Here is a 16,971-nt window from a genome sequence, read left to right on the forward strand (position 1 = left end):
CGCTCCTGGCTCGTGCCAGGAGCAGGCGACCTCTGTCGTCCCGTTTAGGCAGCGCGGTGGAGACCCCAGAAGGTCTGGCCAGGTACGCCAAGAACTGGTCAAGAGCAAAGACAGGCAAAGGGCCAGCGACCCGCCGGTGGATAGGAAGGCGACAGCTGGCCACGCCTCGGCTGCCGGGTCGGCGCGGGGCGCGGCTCCGCTCAGCAGGGGGATGAACAGGTGCGCGGGCGGGGGGCGGTGCTTGGGGATCCTGCGCACTGTGCGCGCCCCTCCCCCGCGCAGCTCCAGGCGCAGTCCCAGCCCCGGCGCGAGCAGGAGGAGGAGCTGTGGCGGCCACGGCTACTCCAGCAAGTCCGCGGCGCCACGGTAACCCGCCGACGGCGCGGGCTGCTGGTACCCGCGTGGAGGAGGCGCAGGCGGCCCTGGGGCAATGGAGCCTGGTGACACGGCGCGCCCGGGCCCTGGGCGGGCTGTCCGTGCGCTGCGGCCACGGCTACTGCTGCTACCACTGTTGCCGCTGCTACTGGGTCGGGGGCTGCGTGCTGGGGCCGCGGCCTCCTCTTCTGGGGCGGCGGCTGAGGACAGCAGCGCCATGGAGGAGCTAGCCACTGAGAAGGAGGCAGAGGAGAGCCACCGGCAAGACAGCGTGAGCCTGCTCACCTTCATCCTGCTGCTCACCCTCACCATCCTCACCATCTGGCTGTTCAAGCACCGCCGGGTGCGCTTCCTGCACGAGACCGGACTGGCCATGATTTATGGTGAGCACCCCTGTCGCACCCCCCACCCCCACATCCCTCCAGCAGCGGGGCCGCTGCGCTCCTCCCAGCGCTGCGCGGTGCTCCCCCTTCACTTGCCAACGTGTTTGGTTTCTTTTGCGTTTCCCGCTGCCCCAAGGTCAACTGTCTGCCTTTTCTGGCTTTCTACTACCGTTAAAAAGAATTCCACCCCGTTTCGACGTTTCTTCACCAGGGACCAAGGAAAATGAAAGGCATAGAGATGGCCCAGTTCCTTCCGCTCGGTTCTGTCTCTGTTGCGCCCCTCTCCATCACCCACCTCCCCACCCCAGTTCAGATCTACATAGTGTGTGTGTTTGGGCCAAAGGTGGTTGACTTTCTGGGAGGCCACACCACGTAGGGGTGGGGATGAGGGCTGAAGGTGTCTCTGCTTGGATATGGGCTGGCCCGGCCTCTTATTTGCCACATCCGCAGTCAACCTAGGTAGGCGCCCACTTATGAGGTCCGTGTTCCCAGGTCTCTTGTTAATAATAAAGCCAGAACATTAAGTTCTGTGAAAGATGAGTTTGGTCCATAACCCAGAGTGGTGGCACCACCGTGTCAAGCTTCTAGACTGGAGACAAGTTCACGTCCTTCTCTTAGATCCCAGTGGGAAGTTATACCTAGTTACTTGCTTTTACTTAAGCAGAGAGGAGCTTTTGTATTCCTAAAATGGTAACATGGAGCAACTTTGAATATACATTTCTGAGTCTGTGAAGAGGAAAAGTAGTGGTTTTAATTTGGGAGTCAACCTTATTTTGTCGTTAAGGATGGGCTGCTGCCACCATCCTTTTCTGGATTTAACAGGACACTGTGTTATATGTGTGGTGGTCAGTATAAATCTCCTGTTATTATGTGGATAACAACACAGCAATAATCTGAGTCATCCCTCTCCTCTATACCCCCTCTTATTCCCCCATGATTCCAAACTAGAGCCACATACATGTTCTTTTGAATTTAATTCAGTGACATTAAAGCCCATGTTGGCATCCTCCAGTGAAATAGATGAACCACTTCATGACTGTTCCCAAGTAGGAACGTTTGTTTTACTTCATCACTTATACTGAAAGGATTTCTTCACTCAGTTTCTATCCAGGGTTTCCTGATAGAGTGGAAAGCAGACACCTTAATATATATATATATATATATATATATATATATATATATATATATATATATTTATATATATATATATATATATATATATTTAAATTTGTAGTTGTAGATGGACAGAATGTCTTTATTTTATTTGTTTATTTTTATGTGGTGCTGAGGATTGAACCAAGTGCCTCTTGCAAGCTAGGCAAGCACTCTACCACTGAGCTAAAGCCCCATCCCTGACACCTTAATCTTTAATGTGCAAATTACCCTTAGCCCTGGGCATTGCTTCTCCTGGTTCTTGGTTAGTTGCTGACAGCCAGGGCTCATGACCTTTTCAGACAAATTTTGTTAAGAGGCAAATGCTTTCAGGAGCCCTCCAGCCTTGAAGAAGTAATGGCTTAAGCGGTCTTGAATCAAAACAACCACATCTAAAATGAAGTTAGTTATTGTACATCATAGGTTTCAGGAGAGACTTTGGCCTCCATACCTGGCTGTTCTTGAGCCCTGTGCTTTGGGACACAAATGACTGATGTGAGGGTGGTGGGTAAGTCCAAAGAATTCCTGAGTAGGGAATTAAAGCATGTTGTCATTTCAGGTGATTGACTGAGAGCCATGTTGCAAAGGAAGACTACCTTTATATGTATGTAGATAGCCATGAAAATATTTTTTTTTATAGGTCCCAGATCCATCTCCTTAAAGGACAATGTGCAATAGAAGTAGATTTGACAGGCTCATAAATGCATGTGCTCAAGTGAGGATTTAAAAATATATTTTCTGAGGAGTACTCCATGTTTTTAGGGATTCAGTCACTTATGTTAAGGCTTAAAAACAACAGTGGAATTTTCCTTTGCTGATATATACTGGTTTGTGGTGTGGAGACTGAGCCCAGGGCCTCATGTATGCAAGGCAAGAGATCTACCATTGAGCTATACCCCCAGCCCTGCTCATACGTACTTTAAAAACTCACCCTAACCTTTTAGTCATTGGGGATGTGCGCCTGTGTGTGTGTGTGTGTGTGTGTATGTATACATGTTATGGACAAACATGTTACTAACCTGGCTTAATTGATGATTATTCAGAAAAGGCAGCATCATCTTATAGCATTCCTATGTAATTTTGTTCTATATCTTCAGTTCTTGGTGTTACTTTTAAATGTATCAAGAAATTTATTTTGTCAATGTGTAACATCTGCGAATATCCCAAATATTGATATTTTGATTTGCATCACTTGTAATCATGAGAAAACATTTTTCTTTTTCTCTCAGGGATATTTGGTCTTCTGTTTCAGTCGCCCCCATCTGAATTCTAATGTCATCTGATTAGCTAATTATTCATTATATACTGCAGATTATTGGCATGGGGATTCTGTTAAAATTCATTTTGATGATCTTTTAAAAATTGTTTGTTTAAAAAGGTGTGCAACATGATGTTTTGATATACAGAGTGAAATGATTACTACAGTTAAGCCAGTCTTTGAACGTTTAAGTGAATGCAATACAGATTTTTCAGGACTTCCCTTTTTAAATAGTAAGAAATCAGATTTTCATTTCTTGATATCAGTAGAGGAAGTGAGTAATTTTTCTCTCAGCTCTGAGTAATAAAGGACAGAAAGACCTAAGTAAACATTTGTTAAGTATCAACTGTACGCTTGGTACTTGTTTTAATTTCTGGAGGCAAACAATTAGACTTTTAAATGTTGGTAAATTGTTTTAAGTCAAAGAGTTCAACTGTGAATTTTAAAACGCTTTATGTTGAAAAAAATTTAAAGTCTAATTTCTATTTATATTGAAGTGATGCTTCAATTTGAGAGGTGTTGTTAAATATTTTAAAAAAATTCATAAGCTGGTATAATCATAAACTATTTCTGGAAGAGCATGCAATAGACTAGTAATATTAGTTTCCTTGGTAGGGAGGAACTAGCTGGACATGAGATAGGAGTGGGAGGGTGATGTCACTGTATACCCTTTTATGCTTTTTGATTTTTGAACGATGGAAGTGGAATCACCTGATAGTGTGTCCATGTCTCCATTCTGTGTCACTTGTGATGGTATTTTAAGGTGTTCCTCAAATCACTCAATTTCACACCCACTTCCCCCTGTTTAAATCACATGTTATCATTTTTCTGTGCCCTTTAGGTTCCTGAGATGGAGACAAAATGGGGCAAGAGTTTCCTTCCTCTCCTCTTTATTATTCCCATTGTCCCCAGGGAAGAGCTGATGTTTACATCAGGAGAAGTGTGCCCAAATAGACCCTGTTGTAAATGCTTGCTGGGATGCAAAGGAGGTGAGAACAATAGGAGACATGTTGTGCAAGCTTAGCATTTAAACAGAAAGGAACTCCCCTAATCAGCAAGGTACTGTTCTAAGCTCTTCTGCCTGACCATAGGTGGAGGCAGCTATAAGAAAAGAGTCCCTCCAGTGAGGTTGAAAGCAGCCCCCAGACCCTACCATGCCAACTGCAGGCATGGGGCAAGGCACCAGTCTGGCACCAGTCTAACCTGTTTTGTCAGGCCAGGGAGCTCTGAGCTGGCCTTGTATGTGATTGAAGTGGCATCCTATAGTTACTGGGCCCCGCATATCTGCACAGCAGAAACAGTAAGCGGTTGAGGTGTGGAAGGGTGGCATAAACAGGCTTTGTCAGTCAACTGTGATTCTCTCTTAAGTGTATGATAGTTCTACTTCCCCCACGATATATATTTTTTTTTTTGGTGACAACTGATATGGGTTCAAAATATCCACAAGAGCCCACCACCTGCTTCTCACTTCCCCTTCCTCCACTCCTATCAGTTTTCTGAGGACTTGTTGATTTGCCTCTCTGGGTTCTGTGGATCCTGGGCTCATTGCTGCTCTGTTGCTGGGTTGGAGCTGGATTGCTAAGCACAGCCTGAGAGTGGGCTCCTAGGGTAAGTCTCAGAGGGGAAAATATGATTCTTTGAAATAACAAGAAATTAACATTTGAGCCTGTGAATAAACATTTTGGAACCACCGTCTTCCTGGTTAATCAGAATTCCTCCCCGTCCTTTTTAAGGAGCCCCTCACTTTGGCCCCCATTTGGGGCAGCTATGTATGGTCTTGCTTTGGTATCTTTTACCTCTGAATTCAAATGGTAGTCTTATTCCTTATAAAGCTTGAGCCTTAGTTTCCTCTTTGGGAAAATGGAGGTAATGTTACTCAACTCAAAGGATTGCTAAAGTATTGTTGAGATATTTTAAAGGGTCAAGGGTAGTGTCTGGTACTTAAGCACTTGGTAAATATTAGTTCCCATTCTCACTTTTGACTTTGTTCTTTTTTTTCTGGTGTGGGGATTGAACCCAGGGCCCTGTGCATGCAAGGCAAGCACTCTACCAACTGAGCTATGTCCCCAGCCCTCACTTTTGACTTTGTGATTCTTTGGCAAGCTATGCTACTTGAGGTTTGTTCAGCAGAGGCCAACTGTGATTTTAAAATGCATTAGGACACAGTGGGAGTGAGAATTGTGTGTTTTTTTGTGGCCTATTTATTAATACCTAGAAAAAGATCTACAATGCACCTACCCCCCCCCCATCCAACAGTTTCAAGACTTGCACTTTATCCTTCAGAAATACTTGCATTAGTATATTGTATTATATAGACAGCTGTTTTAGTCAGCTTTTTCACTGGTGTGACCGAAAGAGCTGACAAGAACAATTTTAATGGAGAAAAGTTTATCTATTGCTCAGGGGTTCAGAGATCTCAGTTCATAGATGGCCGGCTCCATTGCTCTGTGCCTAAGGTGAGTCAGAATGTTAGGGCAGAAGGTCATGATGGAAGAAATTATCTCAGGACATGACAGTCAGGAAGCAGAGAGTGAGTTTTCCCTCACCATGGACAAATATCCCAAAGGCATAGCCCCCAGTCCTCCAGCCACACACTGCCTGCCTATAGGTACCACCCAGTTAATCCATACAAGTGAATTATTGTGTTAATCAGTTTAGGCTCTCATAACCCAATCATTTCACCTGTAAACTTTCTGACATTGTCTCACACATGAGCTTTTGAGGGATACCTCATACCCAAACCATGATAACAGCAATATTAGTTTTAGCAGTAAAAATTTGGACTACTTGTCAGGAAAGGACTGGTTAAATTGCAGCACATTCACATTAAGGAATACTATGCAACTGATAAAAAGAAGTGTTTTGAGATGTTCTTTTAAGGCAGCTGTTCATATAATAGTGGTATGGGGAAAATAAGGGATAGAACATTATATATAATATCATCTTCTTTGTTTTTCCAATAATTATATGCTATATGAACATAAACAAGGATGGTTATCCTTTGGGAGTAGGGCCAAATGTTGGGAGAGAGAGTGGGAAGATGTTACTTTTTCTTTTACATTCTTCTGAATGATCTGAAATTTAACATTGACACATTACTTTTGCAATTTTTATTAAAAAACTGTGGTGCTGGGGATTGAACACAGGGTTTGCAAATGCTAAACAAGGATTTACCATTGAGCTACATCCTCAACCCATTAATTTTGCAATTATAGGTTGTTTTAAAATAAATAACATGCAGCAAAAATGCATTAGAACTATGAGTTATATGTTTGGGCAGCATCCTCTTGAATAGTATAATGTTCTTTCTAAAAAGTCTCTGGGCATAAAGAATATTTTTACTTATTTAAAAGTTATAAATGGAAGTGAGATGTTTCTGTCTTAAAATTAGAAAAATGGTATTTCCTGAAAGCATTTGTTAGAACTTCTAATCAATGGGGGGTTTGGTATTGGGGATTGAACTCAGGGGCACTTTACAAATGTGCTACATCTCTGGTCATTTTTATTTTTATTTTTTTAAATTTTGAGACAAGTTCTTGCCAAGTTGCTTAGGGCTTTGCTAAATTGCTGAGGCTGGCCTTGAACTTGGGATGCTCCTGTATCAGCCTCCTGAGTCACTGGGATTAGAGGCATGTGCTACCATGCCTAGCTAGAACTTGTAAAAGTTAACCTTTTTGGAATTTTTTAATTAGAAAATCACCATTTGTACCCCCCACCCCCGTGATAACTGATTTAGGCAGGGGTTTTCAATGAATTCTAGAGTTAGAGGTGAAAGTTTGTTAGGGAACAAAGTACTTGTATGGAGTTGAGTATTACCCCACAGATCACTTGTCTATTGCAAAGGAAAGAAGGTATCTTTACAACGGAGAGGTTTGGTATTACCATCTTATAACCAAGTTTTCAAATTTATCCTGACTCATTATGGGACTATCTGGTATTATGTGCCCCATGATGCGATGTAATAGGAAGCATACAACTTCACCTGTGTAGTGTTATTTCTCTGAATGTTTACTCTGAATCTCATCAAGGATTTAGACACATTTTTCAGTTTACAGGAAATACAGGGGATAAACAAGTTATAGAACAATGAGAAAACAAGCATACAAATCCAGAATATGGGACAAATTTTCGAATCCTGCTCTTTTAAAAAAGTCAGTGTCAAGGGAAATAGAGTGCGTGTTCTAGATAAAAGAGACTAAAGAGACATAACTAAATGTAGCACAGGAACCCTGATTGGCTCCTGGTCCATGAAAATGAACTATAAAAGATGTTTTGGGGACAGGGCTATTTGAATGTGGACTGGGTATTAGATGATACGATATTAGGGAATTATTATTATTTTTCTAAGGATAATTCAGGTAATGGAGGAGAATGTACTCTCTCTTTGGAGATGTAGGTTAAACTATTTAGTGGTAAACTATATGAGTCCTTATGCATGCAATTTTCAGAAAATTTAGTCAGAAAATATACCACATTTATGAGGAAAACAAATATGACCACATACTAGGAATTATTAAATCTATGTGGTGGGTGAAAGGGTATGCATTACCTTCTTGTTTCAACTATCCTGCACGTTTTGAACTTTCTTAGTAAAATAGGTTGGGAAAGAAGTTAGCCCCCCCTCCCCCCGTTAGCCTTCAGGTGAGGCTGTATACTTCCTGTTACTTTCCTTATCTTTTTGACACTTATTAACACTGTTTGACTAGATGGGCACTCTGGCGCACACCTGTATTCCCAGCAACACAGGAGGCTGAGGCAGGAGGATATCAAGTTCAAAGCCAGCCTCAGTAACTTAGTGAAGTCCTAACCAATTTAGTGAGACTCTGTCTCAAAATAAAAATAGAAAGGATTGGGGATGTGGCTCAGTGGTAAAGCACCCCTGGGTTAAATCTTTAGTACCAAACTAACATTGTTTGACATTAGTTTACATGAGATAATACTATTATTAACCGACCTGATAATAAGTGACTTCTTTTTAATTTCATTTTTTGTATTGTTTTCAAGTCCATTTGCTTTACTGACAAGAGAATATATGTTTGGAGACTTCTGGATTTTAGTTAAAGCATTATACTTGGCTTTTAATCAATGCAGATGGTTATATTCGGGTAATGCTAGTTGTTAAAACAAACTAACCCCATTTCAGTGACCTAACGTAATAGAAATTCATTTTTTACTCATATCATGGGCCATTGCAAGGGACTGGTAAGTGGTTCTTCCTATTGTGGTTCAGAGACCTGGTACCTTCTATCTTGTGGTTTCCTCAGCCCTCAGGGCATTGGAATCCTCCCCTTCCAGATGATGAATGAGGAAAGGAAAAGAGGACCAAGTGGGAAAGACATATGTGCTAAGCGTGGAAATGTTGCATGTTACTTTGTCCACTTGGACAGAATTTAGCACAAGGCCACATCTAACTGGAAGGGAGCCAGGGAAATGTAGTCTACTTGGAGGAAAAGGAACAGGTTTGGAAAGCAGCCAGCCACTCTCTTGCAGTATTTGATGAGTACTTTGTCATACCTAATCCAGAAAAGAGAAATAGGTAGCAGCATTTGTATGTAGTTTCTTTTTTTTTTTAATGTGTTGGTTGCTGATAAACTAAATTCTGTATTTTAAATAATCCAGTTGGAAGAGAGTATTGTCTTTGAGTTTATGAAATTGTTTTCATGGTTCCACTTAGTGATGCTCTTCGAAGTGATCCCCAAACCAGCAGCATCAATGTCATTTGGGAGATTGTTGATAGTGACAAATCTTGCCTCCAACTTACCCAGACATTTTGGGTAGGGCCCAGAAATTTGTGTGTTAGCACATTGCCAGGGCTTTTGCTTGTTTTCATTCTGAAGTCACAGACTTACTGGTATAGAATAATTTAAAAAAAGACTTTAGTTTCTAGGGCAGTTATTAAGTGCACAATAAAATTGAGCAGACAGTACAGAGATTACCCTTATATTCCTTGCTGCCAAATGTGCATGACCTCCCCCATCATTGGTATCCCCACCATTCTGGTGGGGATAGATGAACATATATCAACATTATTACCCAAACCTGTAGTTTACATAAGGGTTCATTCTTAGTGTTATACATTCTATAAGTTTGGATAAAAATATTATAACATATCCACAATTAATACATCATATAGAGTAGTTTTACTGCCTATAAATCCTCTGTGCTCTGCCTGTAAATTTATATTTCCCTCCCTCATCCCTCTACCTCCTGGCCACCACTGATCTTTTTTGACTGTCTTCATAGTTTTGCCTTTTCCAGAATGTTATATACTGAGAATCATACAAAATGTAGCTTTTCTATATTGGATTCTTTTATTCAGCAATGTGAATTTAAGCTTCCTCCATGTCTTCTCATGGCTTGATTCAGAGCTCATTTCTTTTTTAGCACTGAATAATATTCCATTATCTGGATGTACCAGTTTATATTCACCTACTTCCTGAAGGACATCTTGGTTGCTTCCAACTTTTGGCAAATCTGAATAAGAATATGTAAACTTTTACTGTTCAAATACATTCACTATGTTTTTCTTTTGTAATAAAATGATAGTAGAAAATAGCAGCTGTTTATTGAGCACCTGCTATTATATCCAGTCACTCTTTTAAGTATTTTGCCTACATAGAGTTACTAAATCTTCACATCAAATGTGTTGAGATTGTATTATTGGTCGCATTTTGACAGAAGAAGAAATTGAAACTTAGGTCAAGTATCTCCTGTGGTCACTGTCACAAGCTTGAAACTTGGAAGTGGGGGTTTATTAAGGCATGGGATCAATATGGCTTAAGAGGCATTTGACCAGGATAGTTAGTGTAGAGCCTGAATCCTGCTCCATTACCTGTTTCTACGAGGTCTCAGGGAAATCTATGCCCAGAGTATAAAACAAAGCAAGGTGACTTTTATGGTAGCTGAGGCTTTAGCCCCAAACTCCAGTGCAGAACTGCACAGTGAGGTTGACTGATGTTGAAGACTCAGTTTTCCTATGCTAGATCGGCCTGAGGGCTCTAAATCCACGTGGGAGCACAAAGCCTGCTCCTTTTCAGCCCAAAGATCATTACTCCAGGTGTTACTCCATTGATGACAGAAGGCTACTAGTATTTTATGGGAATAGAACAGATGTTAAGAGAAGTGTTCAGAGTGGCTGCCCCAGGCCTTCTCAGGTAGAAGGAGTTGCTTAAAAGCTTTCTCATTTCAACCACAAAAATGGGATCCTAATTAGAATAAATTATACTCCATGGATATACAATATGTCAAAATACACTCTACTTTCAAGTATATTAAAAAGAACAAATAAAAAAAATTTTGGTACTGGGGGTTGAACCCAGAGGCACTCAACTACTGAGCAACACCCCTAGCCCTTTTTATATTTTATTTTGAGACAGAGTCTCACTGAGTTGCTTAGGGCCTCACTAAGTTGCTGAGGCTGGCTTTGAACTCATGATCCTCCTGCCTCCGCCTCCCAAGCTGCTGGGATTACAGGTGTGTGTCACTGTGCCTGGCTAAAAAAATTTTAAAAAGCTTTCTGAGCTCTATAACTTGCTTTTATGGAGGTGGATAGAGTGGGGCCTGTGGCGTTCTCTTGGCTCTCTTCTCTGGCTGTGATATTTGTGACTAGTGTATGAGAATCTCCTCATGAGCTTTACAGAATACATTAAAATGTAAGCCCTGGGCAGACATGGCATATCTTTTTTGTTTGTTACTGTCTCTCCAGCCTCTAGAACTCTGCTTGTCTTATTATGCATGCTCTGGAAATATTGTTCAATGCATTATTTTCTACAAAAAAAAATAAGGTGCTCTAATGCCATTTAGCATTCCTTCAGGTTCTTGTGCCTTAGATTCACAGTGATGGTGAAGCTTCTGAAAAGGAAACCTTTGTGTATGAAAACATCTCCCTGAATTGAAGTGGACTGTTTAAGGAAGGAAAATGAAAGGATATGTAAGTATATGAATATCCATGTTTGCAGAAAACTGTGTATTTGGCTGATGAACCACATGGCGTTTTCTTGTCTTTTTTTTTTTCCTTTTGGTAATGCATAAAACTTCAACTTAACCTTAACCATTTTAACAACAATTTAGTAGGGCTTGTAACAATTTAGTAGGGTTTCTAACATTCATACAGTTGACCCTCACCACTATTTCCAAAATTGTTTCATCTTCCCAAATAGAAACTCTGTATCCTTTAAGCAACAACTCTCCATTCCTCTCTCCTAGTCACTAATAGCCTGTAATCTACTTTTTGCCTCAAGGAATTTGCCTGTTTTGGATATTTATGTAAGTGGATTCCTCTAATATTTGTCCTTTTTTATCTGGCCTATTTCACTTAGCATAATATTCTCAGAGGCCATCTCTGTTATATAGCATATGTATTTACTTCACTCTTTTCTATGGCTGAATAATATTCCATTGCTTATATACATACCACATTCTGTTTATTCGTCAGTTGATGTATGTACACTTGGGATATTATAAATTATGCAGCTATGGGCATTTACACACAAGTATCTGTTCTCCCTGTTTTTCAGTCCTTCTGAGTATCTACTTAGGAGTGGAGTTGCTATGTTATATGGTAGTTCTGTTTGAATTTTTTTGCAGTACTGAAGATTGAACCCAGTATCACTCTCCCACTGAACTACATCCCCAGCCCTTTTTACTTTTTGTTTTGAGACATGGTCTCCAGAAATTTCTGAGGGTCTTGTTAAGTTGCTGAGACTGGCCTAGAACTTGCGATCCTCTTGCTTCAGCCTCCTGAGTCATTAGGATTACAGGTGTGCTCCACCATACCTGGCTGTGTTTGATTTTCTGAGGAACTGACAAACTGTTTTTCATAGCAGCTGCATAATTTTGTATTCCCACTGCAATGTACAAGGATTCCAGTTTTTCTCCATTCTGTCTAAAACTTGTTATTTTCCATTTTTAAAAAACAGTTATAGCTGGACACAGTGGCACATTCCTGTAATCCCAGTGGGTTGGCAGGCTGAGGCAAGAGGATCACAAGTTCAAAGCCAGCCTCATCAGCTCAGCAAGGCCCTCAGCAATTTAGCAATAAAATATTTTGTTTCCAAAATAAAAAAAGCAAAAAGAGGCCTGGGGTTGTGGCTCAGTGGTAGAGCTCTTGCCAAGCATGTGTGAGGCACTGGGTTTGATCATCAGCACCACATAAAAATAAATAAATAAATAAATAAAGTAAAGGTATTGTGTCCATCTACAACTAAAAAATCCCCCCAAACTAAAAAGGGCAGAGGATGTGGCTCAGTGGTTAAGTAACCCTGGGTCAATTCCCAGTACCAAAGTGAACAAACAAAAACCAATTATAGCTACCCTAGTAGATGTAAAGTAGTATCTCATTGGCTGATGATGTTGAGTATCCTTTCATATGCATATCTTATTTGGAGAGATTTCTATTAAAGTTCTTTGTTCATTTTTAAATTGGTTTAGTTTCTTTGCTGTTGTCCTTTTTATTGAGCTGTAGGAGTTCTAGACATTAATCCCTCAACAAATATGCAATTTTCAAGTATTTCCTCCCATTCTGTGTATTGCCTTTTCATTCTGTCCTTTAATGCATAATCTTATCTGCAGGGAAAAGCCTATCCTAAAACTCAATAGTATACTAACATTCTGCTCTTACAGTTTGCCCCTGTCCCTTTATATTATTATTGTTAAATTTTATATCTTTATACGGCATGTGCCCAGTAACATAGATTTACAATTATTGTTTTGCATTGGCTTTTTTAATCATATAAGAAAAAAACTTACAAACCAAAAGTGTAAAATTTACCTGTTTTTTAATGTGGTACATATATACACAATGGAATATTACTCAGACATAAAAAAGAGTGAAATTATGGCAGTTGCCAGTAAATGGTTGGGACTGGAGACTTATCATGCCAAGTGAAATAAGCCAGTCCCAAAAAACCAAAGGCCAAATGTTTTCTCTGATATGTGGATGCTAACTCACAATAAGGGTTGGGGGGAATAGAAGTTCATTGGATTAGACAAAGGGTAATGAAGGGAAGGGAGGGGGATGGAAACAGGAAAGACAGTAGAATAAAATGGACATAAATCATCTCTGTTCATATATGAATACATGACTGGTGGAAATCCACATCATGTACAACCACAAGAATGGGAAGTGATACTCCATGTATGTTTGTTATATCAAAGTACATGACATTCTACTGTCATGAATAACTAAAAAGAACAAATAAAAAAAGGTGGATTGAAAAAATTACCTGTTTTTGGAAAACCAGTGTTTTTTTTTTCTTCATATGACTTTGAGTTACTTTCTAGAGTTCTTTCATTTATTCCGTTGAGAAATCCTTCAATATATCTTATAGGGCAGGTCTAATAATAATTGACTCCCTTACCTTTTGTTTATATGGGAATTTCTTCTTTATTTTTAAAAATTTTTGTAGTTATACATTGACACAATGCCTTTATTTTATTAATTTATATGTGCTGCCAGTGCCTCACATGTACTAGGCAAGTGCTCTACCACTGAGCTACATCCCCAATCCCTCTTCTTTATTCTTGAGGGATAGTTTTGCCAGATACAGAATTCCTGGTTGACAGAGGGTTTTCTCTATTTGATTTTTTTTTAACTTTTGGCATATTAAATATTTAGTCATCCCACTTTTCTTCTTTCTTCCAAGGCTTCTACTGAGAAATCAATTTTATCATATTGAGGATCCTTTGAATGTAGCAAGTCACTTCTCATTGCTCCTTTTTATTTTTAAAGTATTTCATGGACTTTTATGTATTTATTTATATGCAGTGCTGAGAATTGAACCCAGGGTCTTACACATGCTAAGCAAGTGCTCTACCACTGAGCCACAACCCCAGCCCCTCATTGCTACTTTTAACATTCTTTCTTTGTTTTCCATCAGTTTGATTATAGTGTTTTCCAGTGTGTATCCCTTTGAGTTAACCCTGCTTGGAGATATTTTTGAGTTTCTTGTATGTATAGATTCATGTATTTCATTAAATTTGGCAACTTTTCCAGCCAGTAGGTCTTTACATATCCTTTGTAACCCTTTTTCTTTCTGTTCTGGAATTTTCATGATGTGGATGTTGGTTTGCTTGATGTTGTCCCACAGGTCCCTTAGGCTCTTTCATTTTTCTACATTCTTTTTTCTTTCTGCTTCTTAGACTTGATAATTTCAATTGTCCTATCTTCTAGTTTGCTAGTTCTTTCTGCTGCCTGCTCACATATGCTGGTGAGCCACTCTAGTCAATTTTTCATTTAAGTTACTTTACTTTTCAATTCCAGAATTCTAATACTTGGTTTTTATAATTTCTATCTCTATCATTATTTCCATTTTGTTCAGACATTGTTTTCCTGGTTTCCTTTATGTCTTTGTTCATGATTTTCTTTAGTCCTATAAGCAAATCTATCTATCTATCTATCTATCTTATAGTCATATATATTAGTGGGGCTCATTTTGACATTCATAAGTGTATTTAACATAATTTGCTCCCATTTGAATCCCCAATCCCCACTACTTCCTCTTTCTCTTCTCTCCTCCCTCTCCCTAGACCCCTTCTCTACTCTACTGGTTTCTAATAGTTTTCCTTCTATTTTATTTTACTTTATTTTCTTAATTAACTAATTTATTTTATTTATTTTGGTACTGGGAATTGAACCCAGGGGCACTTAAACACTGAGCCATATACCCAGCCATTTTTAAAATGTTTTATTTGAAGACAGAGTCTTGCTAAGTTGCTGAGGGCCTCATTGAGTTACTGAGGCTAGCTTTGAACTTGTAATTTTTTTGCCTCAGCCTCCCAAACCACAGGGAATACAGGTGTATGCCACCATGCCTGGAATGTATTGTTTTTAAATTTGTACATTATAGTTATCTTTAATCATATTTAGATTTAAGGTTTTGCCTAATAAGTCCAGTGTCTTAACCTCCTCAGAGATGCCTCCTGTTATTTTTTTTTCTCTGAGTGAGCCATACTTTCCAGTTAGCTGCCGGTTTTTCATCTTCCTTATAATGATTTAGAACAAAGCCTACTGCTTCTCTGCCATGAGTGACAGAGTTGGGCACCTTGAGTCATTTGTTTGTGTAATTCCCAAATAGGTTAGAAAAAACAAATGCAAAAAAATTTCAAATAAGTCTACTTTGCTCTCTCTGGAACCAGACACCAGGGCCCTACACAGGGAATGTGGGCTGCTGTCTTTTGGTTCTGCTACTGAGCTAGGGACAGGGTGAAGAAAGGAGCAAGTAAAATGACACAAAGCTTTTCTACCATTTTAGAATTGGCTTGTTCTTGAGTCAGCTGTAAACTTTTTACCGTTTCCCAGGATCCTGGCAAAATTAGTTCTGACAGTTTCTGCTTGTTTTTTAATGCTTCTGTGAAAGGATGGGAGTTTGGAGCTGACTATTCTGCCATTTTGCTGTCACTCCTTACCACATGGTATTTTTAAAAATTAAGATTCTGTATATTTTCAGAAGCGCTACCATCTCTGGGGAAGAATAGTGTTTAGCCTGGTGTTTTGTTAAACTTGTTTAACATGTTACTAAGATAGTAAGTGTCATGGGGTATTCTATTGAATTTTGCTGTAGTCTCCTATCACATTTTTGCTAAGAAGCTGCAAAGTGAGAAACTTCTAATTAGGGTGTCAGTTTAGATTTATACCCAACAAATTTTCACTTCTTATCCCCTTAATACTTGCTTTACATAAAGATACATACTGAGTTATTAATGAATTGTTTCTCAGATTACTTTGTGTTAAGAGAACTAACTGGGTATAGCAGAGCCTGCAGTTAGTTCGTAGTATACATTCTCCCTTTCCTTGTTCTATCAGAATCCTGAGTTTTGCTCAACATATTGCTGTGCAATGAAAGCACAATATTTCCTGGATTCTCTTCCAACTAGGTGTAGTCATATAACTAAGTTCTAGGCAGGCATAGAAGGAGAAGTGTTGAGTGAGGTTTGTATAGAATATCCTTAAAGGGAGGAGCATGCTCTTCTTCAGTGTCTTCTGTCTTCTTGGAGTATGGGTATAATGGCTAAAGCCCAGCAGCAGTATTGGATCAAGAGATAGCCTTGGGAATGGAAAACACTTCTGGCAATGCAATAAAATAGCACTAGAGCCTCCGGCAGCATAGAGCTGCCATGCCGGGCTTGGATTGCATACTTATGTACTTCTTGAAAGTGAGAGAGAAATGAGTCTGTTATTTTCTTCTGAACTTAATTGTAACTTGGACACCAGGCCCTGAGTTCCACTTGGAACTTAAATGTGACACACAGGGATGTTTGTTTTTCCCCATAGTTTTTATTGTTGCTTTATAGTTGTACATAATGATGTGATTTGTTGTTATATATTCATACATGTATAATTTGGCTGACATCATTTCCCCTTTCCCCATTCCCCCTGGTCTTTTTCTTCTACTGGTCTCACACAGGGCTGTTTTGAGGACCCAATATAGATGTTCATACATACTATGGATATGACACTACTTGGGATTCTCTGGAATGCCAAAAAGTAGGCAGTATAGGTTCAGAGAAAGGCTTTAAGGGAAGGGTTCAGATTTAAAATGCTACTTTAAATTTATTTGTTGACAGTTTTGGGCACCTGACAACCACCTACACATTAAGTGAAAAGAATCACAGAATGCAGAGGCATTTGTACTCATGGCTATGACTTATTACAGTGAAAGGAGACACAGCAGAATCAGCAGGGGGAAAAGACATAATGAGTGGAATCTGGAAGAATCTAGGAGTGGGCTTCCAAAGTTCTTTCTTAGGGGATTGAGAGTGAGATTGAACAGAGCAAACTTCTTCCAGCAATTAATTACAACAACA

At 39.7% G+C, this 16,971-nt stretch overlaps 1 protein-coding gene across 1 annotated transcript in view; it reads left to right on the forward strand.

Annotated features, from left to right (window-relative positions):
* The first annotated feature begins 287 nt into the window (after window positions 1-287).
* Window positions 288-16,971, forward strand: part of Slc9a7 (solute carrier family 9 member A7) — a 143,189-nt gene continuing 126,505 nt past the window's right edge. The window contains exon 1 of the mRNA XM_046420183.2: window positions 288-758. Coding sequence (XP_046276139.1) covers window positions 431-758 — 328 coding nt within the window. The 5' untranslated portion in view covers window positions 288-430. The remainder of the gene's footprint in view (window positions 759-16,971) is intronic.

Source organism: Marmota monax, unplaced genomic scaffold, assembly GCF_021218885.2.
Source record: "Marmota monax isolate L192 unplaced genomic scaffold, Marmota_monax_Labrador192_F-V1.1 WCK01_AAM20220418_F8-fsc00225, whole genome shotgun sequence".
Taxonomy (NCBI): Eukaryota; Metazoa; Chordata; class Mammalia; order Rodentia; family Sciuridae; genus Marmota; species Marmota monax.